Raw genomic sequence first — 22189 nt, forward strand, 5'->3', positions numbered from 1 at the left:
ACTCGCAGCTGTAACACAGGGTTTTCTCTGCTGTCAAAAGCCTTCTGTTGAGAGTTATACACTGCAGAAAACAAAAAATGCTCCATGTTGTAATGTTTCCCAGCAATAGCATGCTCCAGTCATACTACAAACGAGGTCCTTTGAAGTACAAATGTTTATTGCAATGTTTCATTATTTACAGTACCATTCACTGTGTCCCTGGGTGCTACCAAAGTGCAAGCCATTTTGGACAGGACAGCTAAACCATGGTAATTCAGCAGCAAAACACGACTGCACCTTACGCTCATGCTGTCCTGCCTCTTCCCCAGGCCTGAACGCAGAGAAGTTTGCTGCTCTCCCAGGTCACTTGGAACAACCTGGTAATGTGAAACTTTGGTCACAAAGGATTGTCAGTTGCTGGTCTTTCAAGGTGATGCAGGAACAAGAATCAGCAATCTTTCCAGCTGGACTTTACTCGGAATTCAGAGTTTCTGATTGCCTAACGAGATGTGTTTGTATGCAGGACTGTCAAATTCCTATTTCAATTTCTTACGTAAGTACTGGTTTATTCCCAATTATTTTTTTTCTGATTCTCTTTGGTTTATGTAAGCTTTTCATCATCTACCTGTTTTGAGGCTATCTATCTACTTTCTTAAAAGAGCCAGTACCTTGAGAATTACCAGTCGCTACTGGATACTGATACTGGTTGTGTCATCTCCTAGAGTTGCATTTAAAGGTCTTTACTGCAAATTTTATTATGCACTTCCATTTCATATAAAAATGGTATTGCAGTGGCTAAACTCAGGGCAAGAATATTTTCTGTTTTCTAACACGTGTATTAGCTCAAGAAAGTAGTTTGAAAGACAGTTCAGACTGAGTTCCACTGCTGCCAGCAGTCCCTTGGGAGGCGGGCAGTGAACTTCTCTGCCTCAGTTATTTTATTTTGCACCAGGGATGTCATTACCTTCTAAAATTTGAGATGCCTTGTGTTACAAAGCTCTTGTACAATTAGGAAATGTTTAAGACTTCATTCCAGAAAATAAGTTATATTAAATGGCACTCAAGTCCTCCAGGAAACATGTAGCAGGGCTGTTGGGTGAAGTTCAGCAGTAACAATTTCTGCCTTCTCCCCATGCCTGCTTTACAGTTCCTGTAATAATGAGTCCCTGCAACAGCTGCCTCAAATGATTCTGAAATTACGGCTTCTCAAAAAGGGGATGATTGCAGCTCTTGGCAGGTTTCTTCCCCGTGAGTCACACTTTTATTCCATGTTATCACAGGCTTTTCTGTATCACTATTGATAAAAAGTCACCAAAAGCTTTACAGCTGCAGAAGGTACCATTTTCACAAAGAAAATGTACTAGATTGATTTCTTAACCTACCATACAAAACACAGTGTTTAAAAGCTCTGCAGTGCTTCTCTATTATCATTCCTTTGGAATTTGGAGGAGGCGGCAGAGCTCACATGCAGTCAACAACGTTGCTGGATCCTTGTCCCACATCCCGGATCTGGCTGCTGAGACAGGAGCACACGGCCACGCCTGCCCCTGCCCGGCAGTGTGACACCGAGCCCACGAGCTCCCACCTACGGAACGTGGCAGAGGGAAAAAAGAAAAGTCAGTTCCTGTCCTTTCTGAGCAATCTGAAAGTATTTATTTTCTGTGTCCGAAATTCTTTTACACAGCCTAGCTGTTTGCCCTGCACAAAAATGCAGGGCTTATTATTTCTCTGTAGATTGTTACTGAATGAACAAGGGATGCAGAGGAGGCAGAGGAGGGAGGAGGTGCTTAAATATTTACAAGAAAAACCTAGTGGCATAGGCAGCAGTCCTATATTGACAGTCATGGATATTACTCAGGAAACAACAGCTAGACTCCTGCTGCACGGTGTCATGTTGTGTTTTCATATAGGCAGACTTCATTGTCTTACTAAGCCAAATAAAACATTTAAAATTACCTATTCACTACAGGATCAAATGCTTCCACTGTATTCAGGTACACGTTGCCATTATGACCTCCAACTGCAAAAATCTTTCCCATCAGTGTCGCGATGCCAACACCACCCCTTGGAGTTGTGAGCTCTGCCACATATTCCCATTTGTTACTGCGTGGGTCAAACCGCTCCACCGAGCTCAGCGGGGAGTTGTCGTCAAAGCCACCTGCAAAGAACCATCACGTTTATCTGTTTTTAGCCACTTCTGGTGCAGGTGATGCCCAGGACTGGCATTATCAGGCTACTCTCAGTGTTAGGGGGTACTGTCCAGCTCCCTCTTCACTAGAACTTTCCAAGCCCCTAAAAATTAATCTAGCAGCTCTCCCTCCTGTCACTGTACAAGCATCGCCTAGGGCGACAGTTTTCTTCTATTCAAGTTGCAAGAGTTCTATTCTATTATTTTTCTCCTTGAATTCATCATACTTACAATGAAACAGCTTCCCATTCGGAACAGGAAAAAACCCAAAGACCAGTAAAAAGATGGTCCCAATCTTAAGTTTAGTTTAGTTTATGCAAAACACACTCTTGCAGAGTTCTCAAGTTACAGCATTGACGAATAGTTCAGTAGGAAACAAAAATTCCTCATGTAACACTTCGGTGATGCTTTCCCCTTACTGGGGCAGCTCTCAGAGAAGCATTCTGCTTGAAACCTTTGTAAGCATTTATGATAATACACAAGGCAGAGCTCTGCAACTACCACTATGGCACACCTACCTGGCATCTTCCTCCCTCAGGAAAGCAGGTAAAAGGTAGCGCACAGGACAACAGGCTGTGGAATAAGCGCGAAAAAGCTACTGTTGTCTACACTCAGAACACAACTAAAAAGCTTTGAAAGTCTGTGAACTTAAAAATCATTTCCTAAAAGGAAACCCAAGATTAGTGAGTCTAAGAGGGTTTTCTAATATAGACATATTGTGTTGAACAGTATAACCCTCCTGAAATGCGGGTTAGCAACTGCTTTTTTATTTCCTTGCTAACATACCTTTGTTTAAGTGTGTCGTGGTTGTACTTGCTCTCTTCTCCTGCCCAAGAACATCAAGTACAGGTCAGGTCTATCTGTTCCCCAGTTCCTCTAGCAACAACAGCTTCTTCCACTTGGCAGCACCAGCACTACAAAATGCCACATCCCTACTCACCGACAACATACAAGCAGCCATGGAGCTCGCTGACACCATTCCCAGCTCTTCGCTGACCCATCTCTTTCACTTCTATCCACTTATCCAAATGGGGATCATATTTCTCCACACTGGAAAGAGATGCTACACCGTCATTGCCCCCCACAGCATAAACGTGGTTCTGGAAAACATTTGTATAGGGAAAGATTATTAGTAATGTAGTTGTCTTTACTCAGCTTTCCATAAGCAATGTTAAAATTATAGGAAAACCTGGTATATCCACACAGTCCTAATTATTTACTTTATTTAAGAATTCCAGTAACAGACTTAATTATCTAACATAAATGCCATCTTCCAATTAAAGAAGAGAAAAAGTTATGTAATGTTGCAGCTATTTTGCAGAGCATATATGGCAACAGAGGGTTTAAAGTGCAGATGCATTCGGTACCTTTAATCATAGTGACCATGCCAAACCAGACTTCTGAGTGAGACAGGAAGCACTAGCCACGTGGTTAGAAGGGTTCTAATACTTGCTCCCAGTACCTCAAATACTGTTGAAACAGTTCAGTTTGATGTATTATCCTAAATATCCTCACCTTTTGCACAGTTCCATAGGATTTTGATGACCAGAGGTGCTCAGACCCACCAGCTGCATTTTGTTTAAGATCTCGTGTTCTGCCTTGTAGAAGCAGATTTGAAAAGCAGATCGGTTCCTCAGTTGGCCCTGACTTGGGAGTAAACAGTCACTTACCACCAGGGCCACGGAGCCGACTCCTCCCCGGGGAGTGTTCATGGGGGCGACTGTGCTCCACCGATCGGAGTCGATGTCGTACCGTTCCACGTCGCTGAAGCAGGTGTTGTCATCCAAACCTCCTATTGCGTAAATGGGGCCGCCAAGGGAGGCCAGGGCGATTCCTCTCCTAGGAAAACGACAGGATCAACACCTCAGTGCAAATCCTCGAGGAAAGGGAATGACACATCAAGTGCAATGTTACATGACTGGCACCTCTTTCGAACTATGGGGAAAAAAGCAACGAAAATTTAAAAAGTGAAGTTTATAGTAAATAATGTAGCTGGCCCTCTGCACACCTGTGCCAGAGGGGCATGGAATACTGTTTTGACAGAATGTCACCTAAGGCCCAAGTCCTCTACTCACATGCTCAGATATCTGAGATGGTCTTAGATATTTGCTTTCTCTGTCTGGGTACTGAATTTCATGCCTCCGATTTTGTTTGTCGAATCCGATGAAGAACCAAAACCTGCTGGTTTTAACTTTGTTGGTATAGCTGGCTTCTACAATTTGGGAATGATTGAAGGGGGAATATTGGTACATACTAAAAGGCAAACCTGTGCTAGATATTAGATGATTGAACTCTAGCAAGATGTAATCGCAATTTCTTCCATTCTGATTTTTAAATTAAGTGTTAAAATGGTTCTCAGGTTTGTTTCTACTGAATCTACCAACATGAGAGTACAATCGGTAGTACAAAATTAAAAAGCATTGTCTAGTTTCTGCTTTAACTACCAAGAGAGATGATTTACCATGTCCTTGGGAACATTCTTTCTCATTATACAGAGGGCAGGTTCACAGATGGGCGGGTGGGCAGGAGCAAGGGAGGCACAATCTTTGTACAGAACAAACATTGTGGCAATATCCTGGGCTTATCTTAAATTGCCTCAACAGATAACAGACACCATTAATGATGGCAGTTGTTTTCTATTTTGATTAAAGCTACAAAGAACTTAGCCGTGCTCAGTATGCTCCTACTTGTACAGGATGTTTTTAAAAACAACAAACAAAATGGAATGTAGAATTAAGTACAATGGTTTAAATAACACCAGAAACAAAAAAATTACAGATCCGTGAGTCCAGTAACTCCTTAAAAGAATCTTAAATGTCAAAAGGCAAGAAAAATCCTCAAGTGGACTTTCAGTGTTTTAGTCCTTCCAGCCTTTTGAGGCAAAAACATAAGTGGCTACTTGTTTGCTGGGCAGTATTTCACTTTTCATGTTATGCTGGCAGTTATCTTGCTCATTCTTAAAAAGAGCAAAAAATCCACAGAACCAGTTCATCAGTTTCAAGTTGTTTATTGGGCATAGCAGAAAGGCCCTTGATACCAGAATATAAGCATAGCTGTAGTAGAACAGGTTTCTGCTCCAGAAGCCAACTCCCCCAAAAAAAGAAGAAAAGATAAGGATAATACCTTTATAGCACAAAGCTCCAAAATAGGGAGAAAAATTCCTAGAAATAGCATTTTGAAAACCTGAATAAAGGCAGGGCAGACATGATATTTTCCAGCATGAGCAAGAAATGATATATCACAGACTAGGACTTAAATTTTGGATCATAGGACACATATACCTCTTTGTGTTCATCGATGCCTTCATCATCCACTTGTTTGTGAGAGGATCAAATACTTCCATGCTTCCTAAGTGTTCATTTCCATCATGTCCACCTACCGCGTAGACTTTACCTGAACACATACACATCTTTTGATATAGAGAGTGCTTGGCAACATTTCAGTTTTCATTTATATAATATCCCTGTCTATGTGGAAACAAAGAGTTCAAATAACGGTTAAAGTTTCTAAATGTTTTCGATATCAGAATTTAAGTAAGTATGGACTTTATATATTTATATGCTGTACTCAACCAGGAATCTGTTCTAATGAGGACTGGCTGACTGCTGTGTAAGGCCATTTTTTATACGTGGATTTATAAAAAGTAAAACCCCTGTTAAGGCAAGGGGGTATATACAGTTCATAGACTCATAGAATCATTTGGGTTGGAAGGAACCTTTCAAGGTCATTTAGTCCAGCCCCTCTGCAATGAGCAGGGGCATTTTCAACTAAATCAGGTTGTTCAGAGCCCCATCCAGTCTGACCTTGAATGTCTCCAGAGATGGGCATTTACCACCTCTCTGGGCAACCTGTTCCAATGTTTCCCCACCCTCACTGTAAAAAAATTTCTTCTTCACATCTACTCTGAATCTACCCTCTTTTAGTACCATTTACCCCCTGTCCTATTGCAACAGCCCCTACTAAAAAGTCTGTCCCCATCGTTCTTGTAAACTCCCTTTAAGCACTGAAAGGGCACAATAAGGTCTCCATGGAGCCTTCTCTTCTCAAGTCTGAACAGCCCCAACTCTGTCAGTTCATAATAATGTCTTTTCAGTAAGTATGGCCTTAGATTGGTTCAGAACCAAACACTCCTTCAGGAAAGAAGCTTTACTAAAGTGAAGAATATTCAATAATTAAGCAAGTAAAGTAGTTTACTACTTGTACAAGTAGTAAAAAGTATCAACTCCAGCAAAAGGAACAAAACAAGTGCCTTTTGAATGGGGTTGCTTGAATAGGGTTACTGACCTCCCACAGAGATCACACCCACGTGCCTCCTCCTGCTGTTCATTTCAGGGCCGAAGAACCAGTTGTTCTTACTGATAGAGTAACACTCAATGCTGCGAAAGGGGTCGCCTGATCCACCTCTGCCCCCGACACAGAACAGCACACCTGAAGGAGACAAAACAGGTTTCCAGAGAACTAGCAGGAGGATGGGGAAAAAAAACTGTATAGCAGAGCAAACTGAAAATTACATCGTTTGGGAGAAGTTGTATTTCACTTCCAGGGCACAGTCATTGCCCTGCATAACTGCATACTGGATTTTGGCCTTTGCTTGGCATGCTGCTATGGCAATTGGTTATCTATGCTCTTGCAAACACAATGTATATTTTAAATACACTTTTTTTGTGATTTTGCTTAAGGAGATGAATACATTGTTAAATATAACAACGTAAAAACGAGGATTTGCAGTCTAATATTCATTACTCACTTTTGGTGCAGGTTAGTCAAAGACTTTAAAAGTTAGCTCAGCCTTACACCAAAAGATAACTGTCCACTGTTTTTGGTATAGCTTTGAACAGATTGCCTGGTCATAACATACTTAACAGCTCTAGCTTTAATACAGATAGAGCCAATCAAGATAAATACATGCTTTAAAGAAAGAAAATGACTGCTAAAGTTCTGCTAGGAAAATGCAGCACATTATCTAAGTACCAGAATGGCACATAATGTCTTTCCCAATTTTGCATTAACTCATTAACAATCCTGGATACTAAACCATGCCTGCTTGATACCAATATACCTCCACAGATGTGCTGCCTTTCCTCCACACCACTCCCTACCGGATAACCAGACACACATTTAATTACCAGCAGTCTGCTTCCTTGGTGTTGTGCGAATGGAGTACTCAAAGTCAGGCACTGCCCTGCTGCTCAGGTGAAGGTGGTAGTTTCTTGCTTCATCCAGCAAATCCCTACATTTTAGATTCTGCTTGACAATCTCTTCCTTTGCCACAACGCCCATAAGGAAACAAATGGGCAAGAGAGGCAGCCGTACCTGACAGGAATGAACACAGTTGGAGAAACTGGCTGAACTGGCTGAGTCTCACCAGTCACAGTGACGCACATGTAACAGATGGCAGCTCCTGGGCCAGCTGGCAGCCCCACGCTCCTCACTGAAGAGAGCGGCTTGCATGGTTTTTTCCCAGATAACAGCGATATGAACAGTTCTTTTGAGTGACAAATGTTTGCTACAACCATTTGCACTTAAGCAACAGTGGAGAACTGTCCCTTGGCCCAGGCTGTGTGGGAGAAGTGCAGCTGCCTGTGCAGCAGCTGAACGTGCCAGGTGTGATGCAGGCAGCACCTGTGACTTCACCAGGGTAGCCTGTGTCAGGTTAGTCTGCAGAGGGTATGAATTTTTGGGTCACTGCTATGCTAATGTAAGGAGGGCTTATGCTAGAATGGTTCATTTTCTTTGGCTGGCAAGTCAAAAAGGAAACAGTTGTCAGCATGACCTAAGTGCCTATGAAGTACGTATTGCTAGCGCAGTAACACCTTTCTTTGACGCAGACTTGACAGACTTTGAGATTTTAAAAAAAACGTTGAGAGCCAATTGTTTCCTTCTCTAAATCCTTTCTGTCATTTATTTCAGCAAACCTTTCATTTTTCCTTGTGAGAGAAACAGTACAGAAGCATATGAAGTATAATCAGGGGCACAGGTAGGACCAGTGTTAGTGGGGGGAACTGAGGTAAACCTCCACCTGATTTCTTAAGGTTTGGAGTCAATGCTGCCAAGCAGCTCAGTTAGCCCAGTGGTGAAGTCCAGTATCTCCAGGGCTTCTCAGAGCAGCAGGATGGTGCTGTTATATCACTGACAAGGTCCCTGCCTTCAAATAAGCATGTGTCTCTACCAGTTTTTCCTTACCTACTTGCTTTCAGTCCCACTTCTTCCTTTACTTTGGCCCGGCTTATTTTAGGCTGCTTTAAAGCACCACCGTAGCCCTGCTGACAGGCTCCTGAGGTTAGTGATGTGGTAAGAACTCCAGGCTGACACACTCAGAACCTGATTATGACAGCAAAACCCATAAGGCTGATTATGATGTGGATAAAAACTGTTGATAAGCCCAGTCATGTTTTCAGCTAGCAATAATGTCCAAGTCAACTGATGGCTCCATGGCTCCATATACTCTGGCAAATAACCCATATGTACAGGAAGGGCTTTACTTTTTTATTGCTTCAATACAGATTTTGGTTTCAATACTGGTGTATATATATATATATATATAGATACTCTGGTATCAATAGAATGAAGTTGTTAATCTCATGTGATAGCACAACTGGGCAATAATACTCTTTTTTATATATATATTACCTGTAAAGTTAATTATAATGCACTAAAGAAGGGCTTTTTGTACCAAAAACCTCATGCTAGTCTAGATGAAACTGAAGGTTTTTGGAAGACAGTTAATAAACCATCTTTTACTAGGAAATGTGAAAAATGACACATGAAGACACTGACAGCAGCATCTTAGTGGACCTCTCCTCACTCATGTAACACCAATATTAGCAACTGAGCCAAATGCAAAGTATTCAGTGACAACTGAAACCACACAGCTGATCCTACTAAGACACATGGGGCATTCTGCAGTGCATAGCATGCACCCCAATCCTCCCCAGCACAGGTTCCCCATACCTGTCTCAAATATTGTATTTTAAACTCCATAACCAGCATATGTGGAACTTGAATAACTGAAGTACCTAATGCTTTGACAGGAGGAGGTCTGATGGGTGTCCAAATAAGTTCAGCTGAATGACCTTTTGATACCTGTGTTTCTTTCAGAAGCAGTGAACTCGCATCAACTCTGGACAATTGAACTGCCAACTCCTTTTGACTCCTACAGATAACCAGTGCTAGTCTAGCGAGCATTAAAAGGTCTATCATGTTTCCTGGCCTACTTGGAGGGCTGACATATCTTAGCCTTTTTTTAGTTAAACACATGAAATATTTTAGAAGCATGACTTGATGTGACATGTCTCTGTTACAGTTTTACTTTCCTAGCCATGTAAAAAAACTCAGTAGTTTTGACTCCTTTCTTAAGTACAAATACGTGCCAGCAAAGGCAGTAGTTTCAGGCTGTAGGACTGTCAAATCAAGAGAAGCAATGGCTTGCTCTGTTTCAAGTAAATCTAAGAAGTTTCTGCTCTAGCACAGATGTAGCTTTTTGTTGACTCTCCCCCCAGCCGTGAGCACAAAGTGAGTACTCTTCTCTGTACAGAAACAGGAGAATACCACTTTTTCCTGATATTCCAGAGATCTAACCTGCTTCCATGGTCAGCTCACAACTGTGAACACCAGATGAGGCACCAACAGCTGAGAACATTTTTCGTCTTGAGATCTACCCAAGTGCAAACAGTGGATTATACAACTAAACCACTGACGAGACAGGCACGTGGTGCCTCGGTCTGCCCTACCTGTGCAAGTATTTCATCCAGCCACATGGCGTGATGCTGTGGATTGGCCAGCAGCCACTTGATAGCAGCATTGTAAACTTGCTTTTCATTTTCAATATTTAGGTCACTGGAGGACAGCAGTTTATGGAGGTGCTGTGGTGACACGCTCACGAAGTCCTCGCACTCCATGACCTCCGCGAAATGCTCACAAGCGAACTGATCGGCCATGTCCATCAAGTCAATGCGGTTGTGGCTCTCGGCAAACGCCCTGACTGCCAGGCAGTTGGAGGGGTGGAAGTGCAGCTTCATGTATTCACAGCAGGCCTTTGCCACCAGTTCCACCTGCAGAATGCAGGCAGCGTACAAGAGGGGCTGGACGTTGTCCACCGTCAGCGTGAGCCGCGAGGAGTACGCGAACTTCACCAGGTCTTCTATCGCGTCGCCGTCGAAGTCCCTGATCTCGATCAACTTCTGCTTGGCCTCAGCCATTTCTGAAAGAAACATGGCTCTGAAGTAAGGGATGACACAAGCTAGAACCAGCTTGTGGCAGGAGATAAGCTTTGAACCGACCTGAAAGAAAAAAAAGAACAAAAAAACCCTCCATTTTACTGTAATGTCAGTTTTGGCTGTGAAAAAGATGAACGGTTAAGCTGAAATAAGAATTCTGGACTCGATGTGCATTAAAGCTACTGTATTTCGTTGAAACAAATTAACTTTACTTGCCCTGTACTTCTGGAATTACATCCATGTATCCCAGGCAGATCTAAGTTGTAACTTGGCCACCAGAATAGCGCAAAGCCATAAAACAAGGAAGCAGCAGCACTGATGCACTAAACTTGCCTTTCTTTAAAAGCCACATGAAGCATCCTTAGGAACATTCTAGATGCATCTTGGAGACAGAAGGAGACTGCTAGGCACTTGTTTTATGTGTATTCAGAGACTTTAAGGGGGGGGGAAATTGTAAAGTGACATTTTTAGACTACTTAATTTGAACTTCTGGACTTTTACTACTATCAAGAAATTGATAATGATCTTTATAGTAGCAAATTCATGTAAAACCATAGTAATAACAGTTATTACAGGGATTATTAAAAGTTACCAATCACTTCAAGATTTTTAGAATCTGTTAGCCACAAAAGATAGTGTATCCCCATAGAGACAAGGTATTTTTCAAAACTCTGATCAGAAAGCACAAAATAGGCTTTTCAGGTACTAAATTCTAGAATTCAATTACATTTAAAAAGAATGTAAATACTGAAGGTAAACGAACAATCCACTATTTGTGTTAACAGGAGTGCCTTCTTACAGCCTTTGTCATTCTGCAGTCTGCACTACCATAAAGGTATGGCTCAGTTAAGCAACCATTTTCCCTGGTGGACTAAAATTGCGTGTTCATTTTCAGATGAAGGTGTTACAGTGACCTGTCTTGCAATTTAAAAAAAAAAAAAGATACTAAATTAAAAAGGGTAATTTGGACCTTTTTCTAGCTCTGATTCAATACACAATTGCTCTAACCTTTTAAAAAGTGTGTATGATCAACACAAGTGTAAACTACCTGGTAAGCAGTGAGTTGAGTACAGAAAGCAAAGACACGTGAAAGAGTACACAGATTAAAAATGAGGCAAAGATGAATGGCTCAGTGTGATCAAACTAGATCACCCCAGAAGGAACAGTTCAGACCTACCAAATGAACAAAAAGCAAACCAACAGGAGGAGAAAAGCAGATGCTATCATCTGACACTCTCCGCCTTCTAACAGCCCTCTAACACTGTTCATATGACAGCAGCAGTACAGTGAAATTCCAGGATTTAGCTCGTAGGAGCAGAGGAAGTCTCCCTGTGTGCTCCCACTTCTTATCACTGTTATAGCATCACTCCAACTAACTACAGGACCGATGCAAAAAGATCCCACCAGCTGGTCTGCTGTATCAGGGAAAGCTCCCAAGCTATTCTCACCTTCACATATTTTTATTCTGCCCATCCTCCCACTCTCTAATTAAACCTTTCTTTTGAATTAAATGGCTTTATTATGTTACCCAAATCTGCTTAATATTCAAATATCTATTCTTGGTATTTTGAAATCTGAGTTCCCCTTCAGTTATTAACTATCATATTTAAGAGCCAGCAATTGGTCTGACAACAGCAATGCCAGAATTGCTATCGCAGGTCACACACAAAAGCAGAAAGTTCAGTAGAAATGTAATTATTCTTAAAACATGACAAATGCCTGAGCGCTACAAAAAGAAAAATCAAGCCCTCCAGAAAATTCCAATTCAAGATAACAGTTACCAGCTACATGAAAATCACTGATTTAGGAAGCTGTACAGTAAGATATACATGGGTTGCTTTAGCCTTCACTGGAAGATGAGTCATGCAATATAATATTCTTAAATTACCAAAGTAGCTCCACATAGATAATACAAATGAGCATTAAAACAAGCCTAACTTGGGGGAAGTTAAACTGCAGCCACAGTAAAGTATATTTTCCAAGCCAAGTTTCCCTAGCAGGAGTATACATTTAACTATGTTTATAAAGTAAGACTTTCTGCCTTTTTTTCACAAGGGTAGGTAGAAAGGAAAGGCAGGTGAGTATGAGGTCAACAAGAAAAGAGATGAGGAGGGTTGTTAAGAGTTCTGACGTGGACCTTCTTCCCCAAAATGCCTTTAAAATGACTGATGTAAATAGACCTGATGATGAGTGCTCAGCCCAATTGTTTCACGGCTCTCAAGCTACCCTGAGCAGCTTCAGCATTGTCATTCAGTGTCCTGTGGGCACTGTTATGAGCCACTGGACCTACTGCACTGAGTGCCTGCTCCGTGCCTGGTGACAGGCAATTTAGTACCTGCTGTGAAGCAGAACAGGAAAATGTTCTTGCTTATTACTCCTGTTGTCTGCTGGGACAGAAGGGAGAAAAACCTCTTCCTCTCAGAGATTTCCACTGTCTCCCAAGCATTTCAGAAAGATGAGATGCCTCCTGGAGACCAGGTTTACCAAGGACACACATCTGTCCAGGATTTTCCCAGTTCATATTTAACAGTCAAAGTGGCAGACAAACAATTGCTCCTAAAGGCATCCATTATCATTTGTTCTTGGTTTAGGAACTATGCTCCATCTCTTTTTCTTAAATCTTGCACTAGTAAGATGTCTAGCTAAGCAATACCTAATATTTGTAGGTGCTGATACCCACTGTTATGGATGCTAGATACAAATTTATTGGGATCAGGATATAAGGAACACACAGCTGAGTTACAAATAATGTATTAAAACAATGCTATGCAAGAATCATATAACTTGCTTCTTCTTCCTCCTCCTCCTTTATTCTTTGATCAGCTGTAGAACATAACTGTCTGGGTTTTTTTCTTTCTTTCTTTGAGAATGCTGGAAGTCAGATTTGTTCCAGAAATCCTGTTTGCTGGGAAGGATGTAGCAAAACAATACACAATGCAGAAACAAGAGACGGAATTGGAGATGAAAGTGAGTTGAGAACAAAGAGGCTACAAGGAGCTGAAACTGCACAGTAACATACTGATCAACTGTGGGACCTTGCTTAGAAGGCAAGTTGGATGAGGTCAAAGTCATGCACTTCACCTTAAATGTTTCAATTTCAGCTGTAAACCTCCTAAATAAGAAAAAAACCATCAGCATATCTAGAGATGCCTCATATGCAACAAGTATTCTGTGGTTTCCACATCCCTACCCAAATTCACAGCCACCTCCAGCACGTTTATTTGTAGCTTTATCTTCAGAGTGTTAAATGCAATGGATTCGTGACAAGTTATCACCTTCAGTGTAACGTCGCAGAGCTCTCCAGCTTCAAAGAAGTGAAGAAGAGAGCTGTGAAAATCCTTCCAAGCCTCATTTGCCTCAAATACAAAGACGTCATCTTCACCATCACTGTTGGAAGGCCTAGTTTGCTGCTGTTGCTGCCGCCTTTTTCCCTTTATCAGATGTTGTTTTGCCTGCTCAGGGACCATGGATTCTGAAGCCATTGGCTGTTTTTTCTCTCACTGCATGAATCTTCAAAAACTCCTGCCAAGACAAAATCCAGCCCATCAGAAGTTAAGTCCTAAAATGCAGTTCTGTCCACCTTCCTGTTTAAAAAAAAAAAAAAAAAAAAGAAAATGAAACATTAGGTAATGCTAGTACATTAACACTTTGATTACATGTTATAAATACTACTTATGATCTTACTTGGGGAAGATGAGAGGAGAAGGGGCAAAAAAACCCAACTCAGAGTCAAGAATCCTATGAAGGTACCTTTAGGAAAAGCCATTGTTTGTGAACTTGTTGCCCACACTTCTTGAAAAAGACATGAAAAAGGCAAAGATGTATCATAGAATCACAGTTTCTGTTGGAAGGAACCTTAAAAATCATCCAGCTCCAACCCTTTGCCATGGGCAGGGACACCTCCTACTAGACCAGGTTGCTCAAAGACCCATCCAACTTGGCCTTGAACACTTCCAGGGATGGGGCATCCACAGCTTCTCTGGGCAACATGTTCCTGTGCCTCACCATCCTCACAGTAAAGAACTCCTTCCTAACATCTAATCTAAATTTCTCCTCTTTTTTTAAAAAAAAATCCCCCTTTGTCCTATGACTATCTGCCCACGTAAAATGCCACTCTCTCTTTTTTATAACCCCCCTTTAAATACTGAAGGTACTCGAGAGTATATGGAGTAGCATGTTCTTCTCTCACACTGGCTAGATCTGGTTTTCACTTTTTTAAATTGATTTATGATGCATTCATTCTTCATTCTACACTGAGAGTTGATGATTGCTGTAGTTCAGTGATTTCCGCTCATGGACTCTGGCGTTCCAGGAAGTGGACTGACCAAAGGAACAAAAAATTCTTCTACAATAAAAATTTAACTCACGTGCCTGGGAGCAGAACTGATTTTCCTCTGGGCTATTTTGAAAGTGTCCATGTCTCTTACAGAATTTACAGCTCTTCATGCCTCAGTACCAGAGAAAAAGCAGGAAGTGACCTGAGGCGACCATACTCATTTCTGCTGTGGGTCACAGGGTTGTTGTCAGCTCCGTGTCCTGTGTGGTGGACAGGGCTGGTGGCTGCACTGGGCCAAGCAGGTTAAAGCAAGATCAAACATCCCTAGAGTATTTGCCTGTGGTGCTTTAAGCAAGGTAAGTATTACCTTTAAAAGTTATCTAAGAGAAAGACCTTAATTCTTCTAAAACCCCAAACTCGCTCAAAGATATTATGGACCATGGGATATATATACAGTTTATAGCAATAAATACTTTTTTTCTGCTGAAAACTTAGCTTCCATTATGCCAGATTTGGCAAATTACTATACTAAGCTGTTTTTCTAGTTTGTTAGGCTATTTTGATTCTCAAATTAATCCTCCACTACTGGTATTCACCACCTTTGCTTTGTTTAACATGCCCTCCAAGGAAGTCACTACTAGCATTGGGATATGAAGCTTCAAGCACAACCTCCTGAAGTTATAAAAATTAATATGGACAAACAAGAGGAAAAAAACAAGAGAAGCTGAAATGCTGTAGGTGTTGAAGAGCATATTGTGTCATTCCTTCATCTCTAGCCTACACTTCCAGGGAACTCATGCTTATTTTGGTCTTTGACTGACACTCTCACTTCAACAACCTAACAATTTTTACAGCGAGTAGAAGCGCTGCTTTCGACTGCCACTGACTCCTAAATGACAGTTCACAGCTCCCAAGTCATGAGGTTTTTCCATCTGACACATATGCTACATTTATCCTCATACCTTAACTGCAATCGCACATATACCTTCCCCAATTATTCTGTGTCTCATTATAAAAAAAGGCTGATGGCTACATTTTACCTGCTCTGGGTATGCCACTGTGAACACCAATATCAAACCTGTGAGTCTTCAGATAAATCAGTGCTGTTGGGGTCAATTTTTTTATGCTGTAAATGAATTAAGCAGTAACACATAAGCCAAACACAACTGATTTTAATCAAAGCTCTTCATCCAAATCTGATGCCTATAGCAAACAAAGCTTTTGGAGATGCTCTGCCCTGTAAAAGAAGTCGAGTGCATATTTGGATTTATATATTTGATACATACTAAGTACACACTTGATACTGTAGGAGAAGAAACTGGAAATCACACCAGAGGAAACCAATGCCATTACTGAGGCACACAGCCATAGATCACATGGGTGAGGGAGCCCCCAGTATTGCAATATCAAATATGTGGATGGGAACATGAGAGCAAGTCACTTACTGCTCCTCAGGTAAAAAGAAGTCTCTGCAACATGTCAAAAATAAACATATAATATAACCTTAGGGAAATATTCAGATAGCAGTAGTCTGACACACTTCAGTTTTCTTTTTAGACTTTGTGACAGATAATAATATTTAAGATAAGATTTTAATTCTTCCCCCAAGTCACCAATTTAGGAGCATCTTGTTTCTGTGACACATCTCAGTCATGCAAGTCTTTTTAGATACGTATCCCCAAATCCTCCACTGGTCTTAATTACAGCACCTCACAGGTTGAGTCTTCAAACAAATCATCATCTGCTATGGAAAGTACCAGCTGCAGCCATGTTTCATTTGCAGAAAATACTGGCTTGGGCTCATCTGAATGTTTAGCTACAGGCATTTTCTGTTCTCAGATTTTAAATGAAAAAGAAATGAATTTTAGTAGCACTTGAATCAAGATACTAAACTCTGGAAATCAGGAGGTCACTCTGAAGTCAAGGAGGTCAGTGTATTTCAGCTCCACAAACAAAGAGAGAAGAGCCATTTACAGATCATTCATAAAATCATCTGTTATTCCTTGTAAACAACTGTTTGACACTTGCCATGAAGTAGCAACTGTCTGAATAAAAAAAAACCAAACCACACAATTACAGCTCACCATTGTTTGCTGAGAGCAAGTCAGCAATTTTCTTGTTCAAGTTAAATATTTCGGTGATGTCTGCTGTTCTCAAGAGGGCAGCTGTTCCAGACCCCAAAGTTCGTGTTCTGGTTGTTAGGGGTTCTGTTCGTGTTCTGGTCTCCAGGCAAGGGACTGAGGATCCCCTCTTCCCTATTCCCTGTTCCTCAAACTTACAAAAGCAAGCAGGGATGGGGGACAGAGCACAAACACATTATCTTCTAACTGCTGCAATTCAGATAACAGTAACATCCTAAAGTGAAGTGATTTTGATTCAGACATTCTAGTTCAATCTGAAACAAAAGCAAGCAGGGATGGGGGACAGAGCACAAACACATTATCTTCTAACTGCTGCAATTCAGATAACAGTAACATCCTAAAGTGAAGTGATTTTGATTCAGACATTCTAGTTCAATCTGAAACTGAATCAAGTGTAAAATTACTCATGTCACATAAAGTACTTATGTTCAAGAGAGGTATAATACCTCAGTTTTGAAGTAAAAAGAAATTGTAGACATTGGACATGAATAGCATTGCTCTGTTTACCCCTATCATGAAATTAAAACCCCAGGAATCCTGCCCAACAAGCCAACCTAGATGTTGGAGTACATGGCCCACTTCCCCTGCCAGGTACCTTGGGAGACAGTGTCCCAGAAAGACAGGCTCATCCTTATTCTTTCTCTGACACATGGAAGGAAGACACTTCTGTGATACAACACAAACAAAAAACCAAGACTCCCAGTATAACCAAAACTAGGCAGCATTCACATGAGAGGAATTATGATATCCGTAAATCCAATGCTCTGTATAATCAGTGGTACCGAAGCTGGAAAAAAAGGGGGCAGAAGTCAAGGAGAAATCAAGACACAGATGAAATTTCACCAACTACCCTGTACGTAATTTTGCTCACCCACCCACAAGACGAACTAAAATCGCACCATGATCTGCGCAGAGCAGGGCAATCAGCCTCACTCAGAAAACAAAAAGGCCTTTTAATTGAATAAGATAAGAAATTTGCCTTTTGCAAATGCAAAGTTTGTAGCTCCATGAGCAGGGAGGCTTTGGAAGTGACTCAAGTACAAACAGAGACTGCATGCATATAAATATACACAAGTTCCTACGTGTGGCTGTGCAAAACTACCTTGTCTGATACAGAGCCTGTGAGTGTGTGTGGGTAATGAACCACTGGTGCTGCTGACCACGAGGTTAGATAAGCACAGACAGGGACAAGATCTTCTCCAGTTTGATCCAGCCAACAGAACAAGTCAAGCTGTTGTCTTGTTCTAAGAAAACAGGAACATTTGGAAAGTGGGCAGCTGGCAGAGCTAAGGAAGAGACAGAGGGAGAGAAGTGGGAAGGGCAAGAGGCAGCTGCAGTGCAAACTGCAGACAAGCAGCAGCTCTGGCAGGGACTGCATAAGCAGCTGTTCACTGTTCAGTCTGGTTACAGATCCATCATCAAGAAGGAACATGGGGGAAAAAAGGATAGACAAAATACTGTAGAAAATTCTCAGTGCTCTTCCCTTCTCCATTCATCAATTCCGTCAAAGATGACGTATAAACTTTATAAAAAACTGTTCAGATACCCATGCCAATTAGGTCAAATCAGACAAGACTTGATGGTTTTCCCAAACATGGGAAAGTTCAGGTCACATACTGTATCACAAACCTAAGCCACTGTACTTTTCAGCAGAAAGTTATTCAACAGAAAGAAAAAAAAAGTCAGAAACCGCACATCTAACTGGTTTAGCTTGTTTAAAACCACTAGGCTTCCTTTTCTAGAAATTCATAAAACAGATTCTTAGACAACACTAATATACAATTTCTAAACCCTTTCAGCATTTCAAAGGTTCTTTGTAGCACAACCTGACATTATTGTTTTGTGTTGTTACACAGGTAGTTCAGCAAACACTGAAATGGGCACAGCTGGCACCATCTTTCATCTGCTTCTATAACCAAAACCCCACCAGTGCTCTTTCTTAGAAGTCCCCACAAGGACTGCTCTTTCTCGGAAAAATGCAACAGAAGAGGTGCTTTGTAGAGCATGAAAAGCACAGTCAGATAAAATCTTATTTTGGAAATAATTCTGCCTAGCAGTCCCTTAAGGCTGTTTTGAGACAGCATCTTCCCTGCTCCCTTCGATTGAATGCTCCAGGAAGTTCTATTGAGGTTTAATCCCAGTTTCCATCAAACATCAGAAAGGCCATCTGTCTTCTGGGATTTATGGAATGACAGGCTGACAATTTTGCTCAATTTTCCATTATGAAAAACAACCAACCAACCTAATATGCCATGATTTATTTATGCTTGATTTATTTTTGCTTCAGAACAACCAGCAAAATCCCTCAGAAGCCACAAAACAGCAAAGGATTCTGCTTTGCAGATACAGGTATAACTAAGATGGGGTTTATTTATGCAATGCAACCTTGGGAATACCCAAAAAGTAGAACACAAAAGAAAAAAACATTGCAAATCAGTGCAATGGGAGTACAGTGAAGTGTTGATAGATATATTAAAAAATTAACTAGCATATTTCATTCATAAGAACACAAAACAGACCCTTACCAAGGGGAGGCACTATTGTCTTCTCTGATGGACCTGATTAAAAATAGCAATAGTCTAATGGTCTCCACGGCAGTGTTTAGTTCAGCCATTCCTGGGAAGTATTAACAGAGAGCAACATTATTTCTAAGTCATTTGCCAGCTGCCCTTTATCCTGGGCATGTAAATTAAGGCATGGTAAGCAGCAGAGCATTCCAGAGGTGCAGCCAAACTGTTTCCCAGACACTCACCACCCCCTTCTTCCCAGAACTCTCTGCCTTAGTTGCCAACCATCATCATATTCTCTCACCTAGAGCTGAAATTCACTGAGGCTGCAGCCTCATGTTATACACTCACAAGTCAAACAGCTCAAACCACAAAGCAATATCATGTTCCTTTTGTTCCAGAGCTGTAAGGCTCTTCGAAATCTGTTTGAAATCAAGAGGGGGCAGCGGTAATACAAGACAAAAGGCTTCACAACTCAAAACGCTACAACTACTGATGCAGGAAATTATTATTATGAAATCTGATCCTTGAAACCTGCTGGGGAAGAACCAAGGCACTGGCTAATGTGGTACTGTACTGCCCTGTACCAAATTACTGGCAGTCATTACACAACGACTGTGTGTCTTTGTGTGACCACACTGATTAAATTTGCTTTTACAAACAAATGGCCAACTAGAAAACTGGATGCCAGGCTACTGACATGCTGCTAACAATTTATAAAACAAACGAGGTCACGAGTATAGTGCACAGAAACCCCAGGCACAATCTTGCCATGTCACAACACAGACACAGAGATTATAGGGGAATCAGCATAAACTGACTCAAAAATCTCAGACCCAGCTGCTTACAGAAGGTGTCTGAGCCTTTTGAAGCGTCACCTACATTACAAGCAACCAAAGCCACATGTGACAGGCCTGTTGTTGTTGTGGTTTTAGTTTAACATTTGATGAGTTATTTTACCTGCTGTGGTACTTTTCTATAGTCACACGTGTGATTTGTTTCTTGACTGCGCTTCCAGAAGCCTTTGCAACAGGCACAGAAAGCCAGGTATCTCTGAGGTTTTTAACTCTTTCAACTGCAGTATATGTAGGAATGGCTTAGGCAAAGGAGGTAACACAGATCACAGAATATTCCGAGTTGGAAAGGACCTACAAGGATCACCGAGTCCGACTTTTAAGTGAATGGCCCCTAAGGGGGTCAAACCCACACCCTTGGCATTATTAGCACTGTGCCCTAACTAACTGAAACATCCGGATCATATGAACTAGGAGGCCCTACTAAGTTTGTGAACTACTTCCTCTTGGATAGTACCTACTCTTATGGATAAGAATCTGATTAACTGATACCTCCCAGCATCCGTCAAGCAAATGGCTTGAGTGGAGAAGGGAAGGTGGAACCTATCAAAGCAGGAAGGAAACCGAGGCAGGCAATATCAAGAGTTAGAGGAGCTGAGACATCTGAAATTCTCATTTATTTGAGAAGCAAGGAGAGGCTGGGAACTCCTGAGGCTCTCCCCAGTACCAACAGGCAATTTCTTGCTGGTTTTAACACAAGAAATATTTGTCTTGGAGTAAGCTAAGCGACTTGTTATCCCTTACAAGATGTCAACAGCGAGCCGGCCAGGGCACCAGATCCTCGGGCTGTGGTCTCTAAATGGAGCGTCTCGAAACGCGTGGAATCCTGGCTCAGTTAATTTTTTTAATTAATTTTTGTCTCCTCCTCGAACCGTGTGGCAGTGACGGCTCTCTCTGAGGGCTCCACGGCAGCACAAACAAGCCCCCTGACGCCGAGCAGAGCCCACCCCGGGCAGCGGAGCCGCCCCTGCGCTGCCTGGGGCACAGCCCAGTCCCGGTAGCGATTCCAGGTTAATCGGAATGGCTCGGCTTCGCTCCCCGGCGCCGGGAGCGGCCCTCCCGGGAGCGGCCCCGGTCCGTCCCGCCCCGGCGGCGGTGCCCGAGGGGTGAGACCCCACGGGTGCTGCGGTGCTGCGAGGACGGGGAACAACCGCGGCACCTCCCGCGCCGAGGCGGCGCCCGGGACACCTGAGGGGAACCCGAGGGCAGGGGGCGCGTTACATAAGGGCAGGGGAGCCGCCATGGCGGCGGGCGCGGTACGAGGGCGAGGGGCGGCGGGGGAAGGGCCCGGGAAGGGGCTGCAGCCCTCTCACCGCGGGGGAAGAACGGGAGGTGGGAGGTAGGAGCCGGGGCCCCCCGGGGCCGCCCCGCTGCCCGCCCGGTGCCCGCCCCGCTCACCTGCGCTGCTGCCGCTGCCGCCGCCGCCGCGGCGGGTCTGGCGGAGCGCCCGCCCGCCCGCCGCCAGGGGGCGCGCCCCGCGCATGCGCCGCGAGGTGAGGGGGGGAACGTGGGGGGGGCGAGAGCTTCCCGCCTTCCCGGCCCGCCCAGAGCCCCGTGAGGGGAACGGAGAGTCCTCTGTCTTCGCTGGGCCTTGAGTGCGGAAAACAAGACTTTCCAGGCCCGTCGGGAAACAGAACGCAAAACTGGCACATGAATAAAGGCATCCGAGTGCCGCTGAAGCACGTGCCCCACGGGCACCCGGCGCCGGACAGTTTCCACAGCGAAAATGATCCTGTTGGCTTGGGGTTCTTTCACAACCATGTTTCCCTTCTCTGGTTCAATGCTTATCTCCTTTCCTTTTGGCGCGTAAAAAAGCTCCCCTTCAATAGGAAGCAGAAAGAGGCAGAGCAATTCCCTCACCCTGTCCCCCCAACTAGTGTAATCTCCTCAGGAATAATCTTCCCCCTTCTTGAGGGGGAGCCATAAGAGGAGCGGCTGAGGGCACTTGGTCTGTTCAGCCTGGAGAAGAGGAGACTGAGGGGAGATCTCACTGCAGTTACAACTTCCTTGTGAGGGGAAGAGGAGGGG

The 22189-nt window shown here is 42.9% G+C and overlaps 1 protein-coding gene and 1 long non-coding RNA gene across 7 annotated transcripts; one reads left to right on the top strand and one right to left on the bottom strand.

Annotated features, from left to right (window-relative positions):
• Positions 1-136: 136 nt before the first annotated feature.
• Positions 137-21602, bottom strand: KLHL8 (kelch like family member 8). Of its 6 annotated transcripts, none has more exons than XM_027725060.2 (10): positions 21560-21602; positions 13659-13905; positions 9898-10446; positions 7294-7480; positions 6452-6595; positions 5449-5560; positions 3838-4006; positions 3108-3267; positions 1936-2137; positions 137-1564 (listed from the first exon to the last, which is right to left on the bottom strand). In XM_027725060.2, exons 2-10 carry the CDS (start codon positions 13863-13865, stop codon positions 1441-1443), a joined length of 1854 nt encoding a protein of 617 aa, XP_027580861.1. In that variant the 5' UTR covers positions 13866-13905; positions 21560-21602; the 3' UTR covers positions 137-1440. The 6 variants fall into 6 exon arrangements, with proteins under 6 accessions (XP_027580861.1, XP_027580863.1, XP_039246957.1 ...); XM_027725062.2 differs by lacking the exon at positions 21560-21602 and adding an exon at positions 19326-21313; XM_039391023.1 differs by lacking the exon at positions 21560-21602 and adding an exon at positions 19326-21313 and having other exon boundaries at positions 13659-13967.
• LOC120325253 lies at positions 8727-10589 on the top strand. The gene is made up of 2 exons (XR_005567159.1): positions 8727-9358; positions 9737-10589. It is a non-coding gene; the product is annotated as an uncharacterized LOC120325253 (long non-coding RNA).
• Positions 21603-22189: the final 587 nt, after the last annotated feature.

The sequence above is a fragment of the Pipra filicauda genome, unplaced genomic scaffold (assembly GCF_003945595.2).
Source record: "Pipra filicauda isolate LSUMZ 115617 unplaced genomic scaffold, ASM394559v2 scaffold8_size5757611_pilon, whole genome shotgun sequence".
Classification (NCBI taxonomy): domain Eukaryota; kingdom Metazoa; phylum Chordata; class Aves; order Passeriformes; family Pipridae; genus Pipra; species Pipra filicauda.

What these genes read in the sequence shown, in the direction of transcription:
- KLHL8 (XM_027725060.2), bottom strand. Translation starts at nt 13,865, where the DNA reads ATGGCTTCAGAATCCATGGTCCCTGAGCAGGCAAAACAACATCTGATA. An exon ending in TCTGCGACGTTACACTGAAG is followed by an intron (nt 10,447 to 13,658) that starts GTGATAACTTGT and finishes TTTTTCTTTCAG; the next exon opens with GTCGGTTCAAAGCTTATCTC. An exon ending in GGGTGTGATCTCTGTGGGAG is followed by an intron (nt 5,561 to 6,451) that starts GTCAGTAACCCT and finishes GTATGTGTTCAG; the next exon opens with GTAAAGTCTACGCGGTAGGT.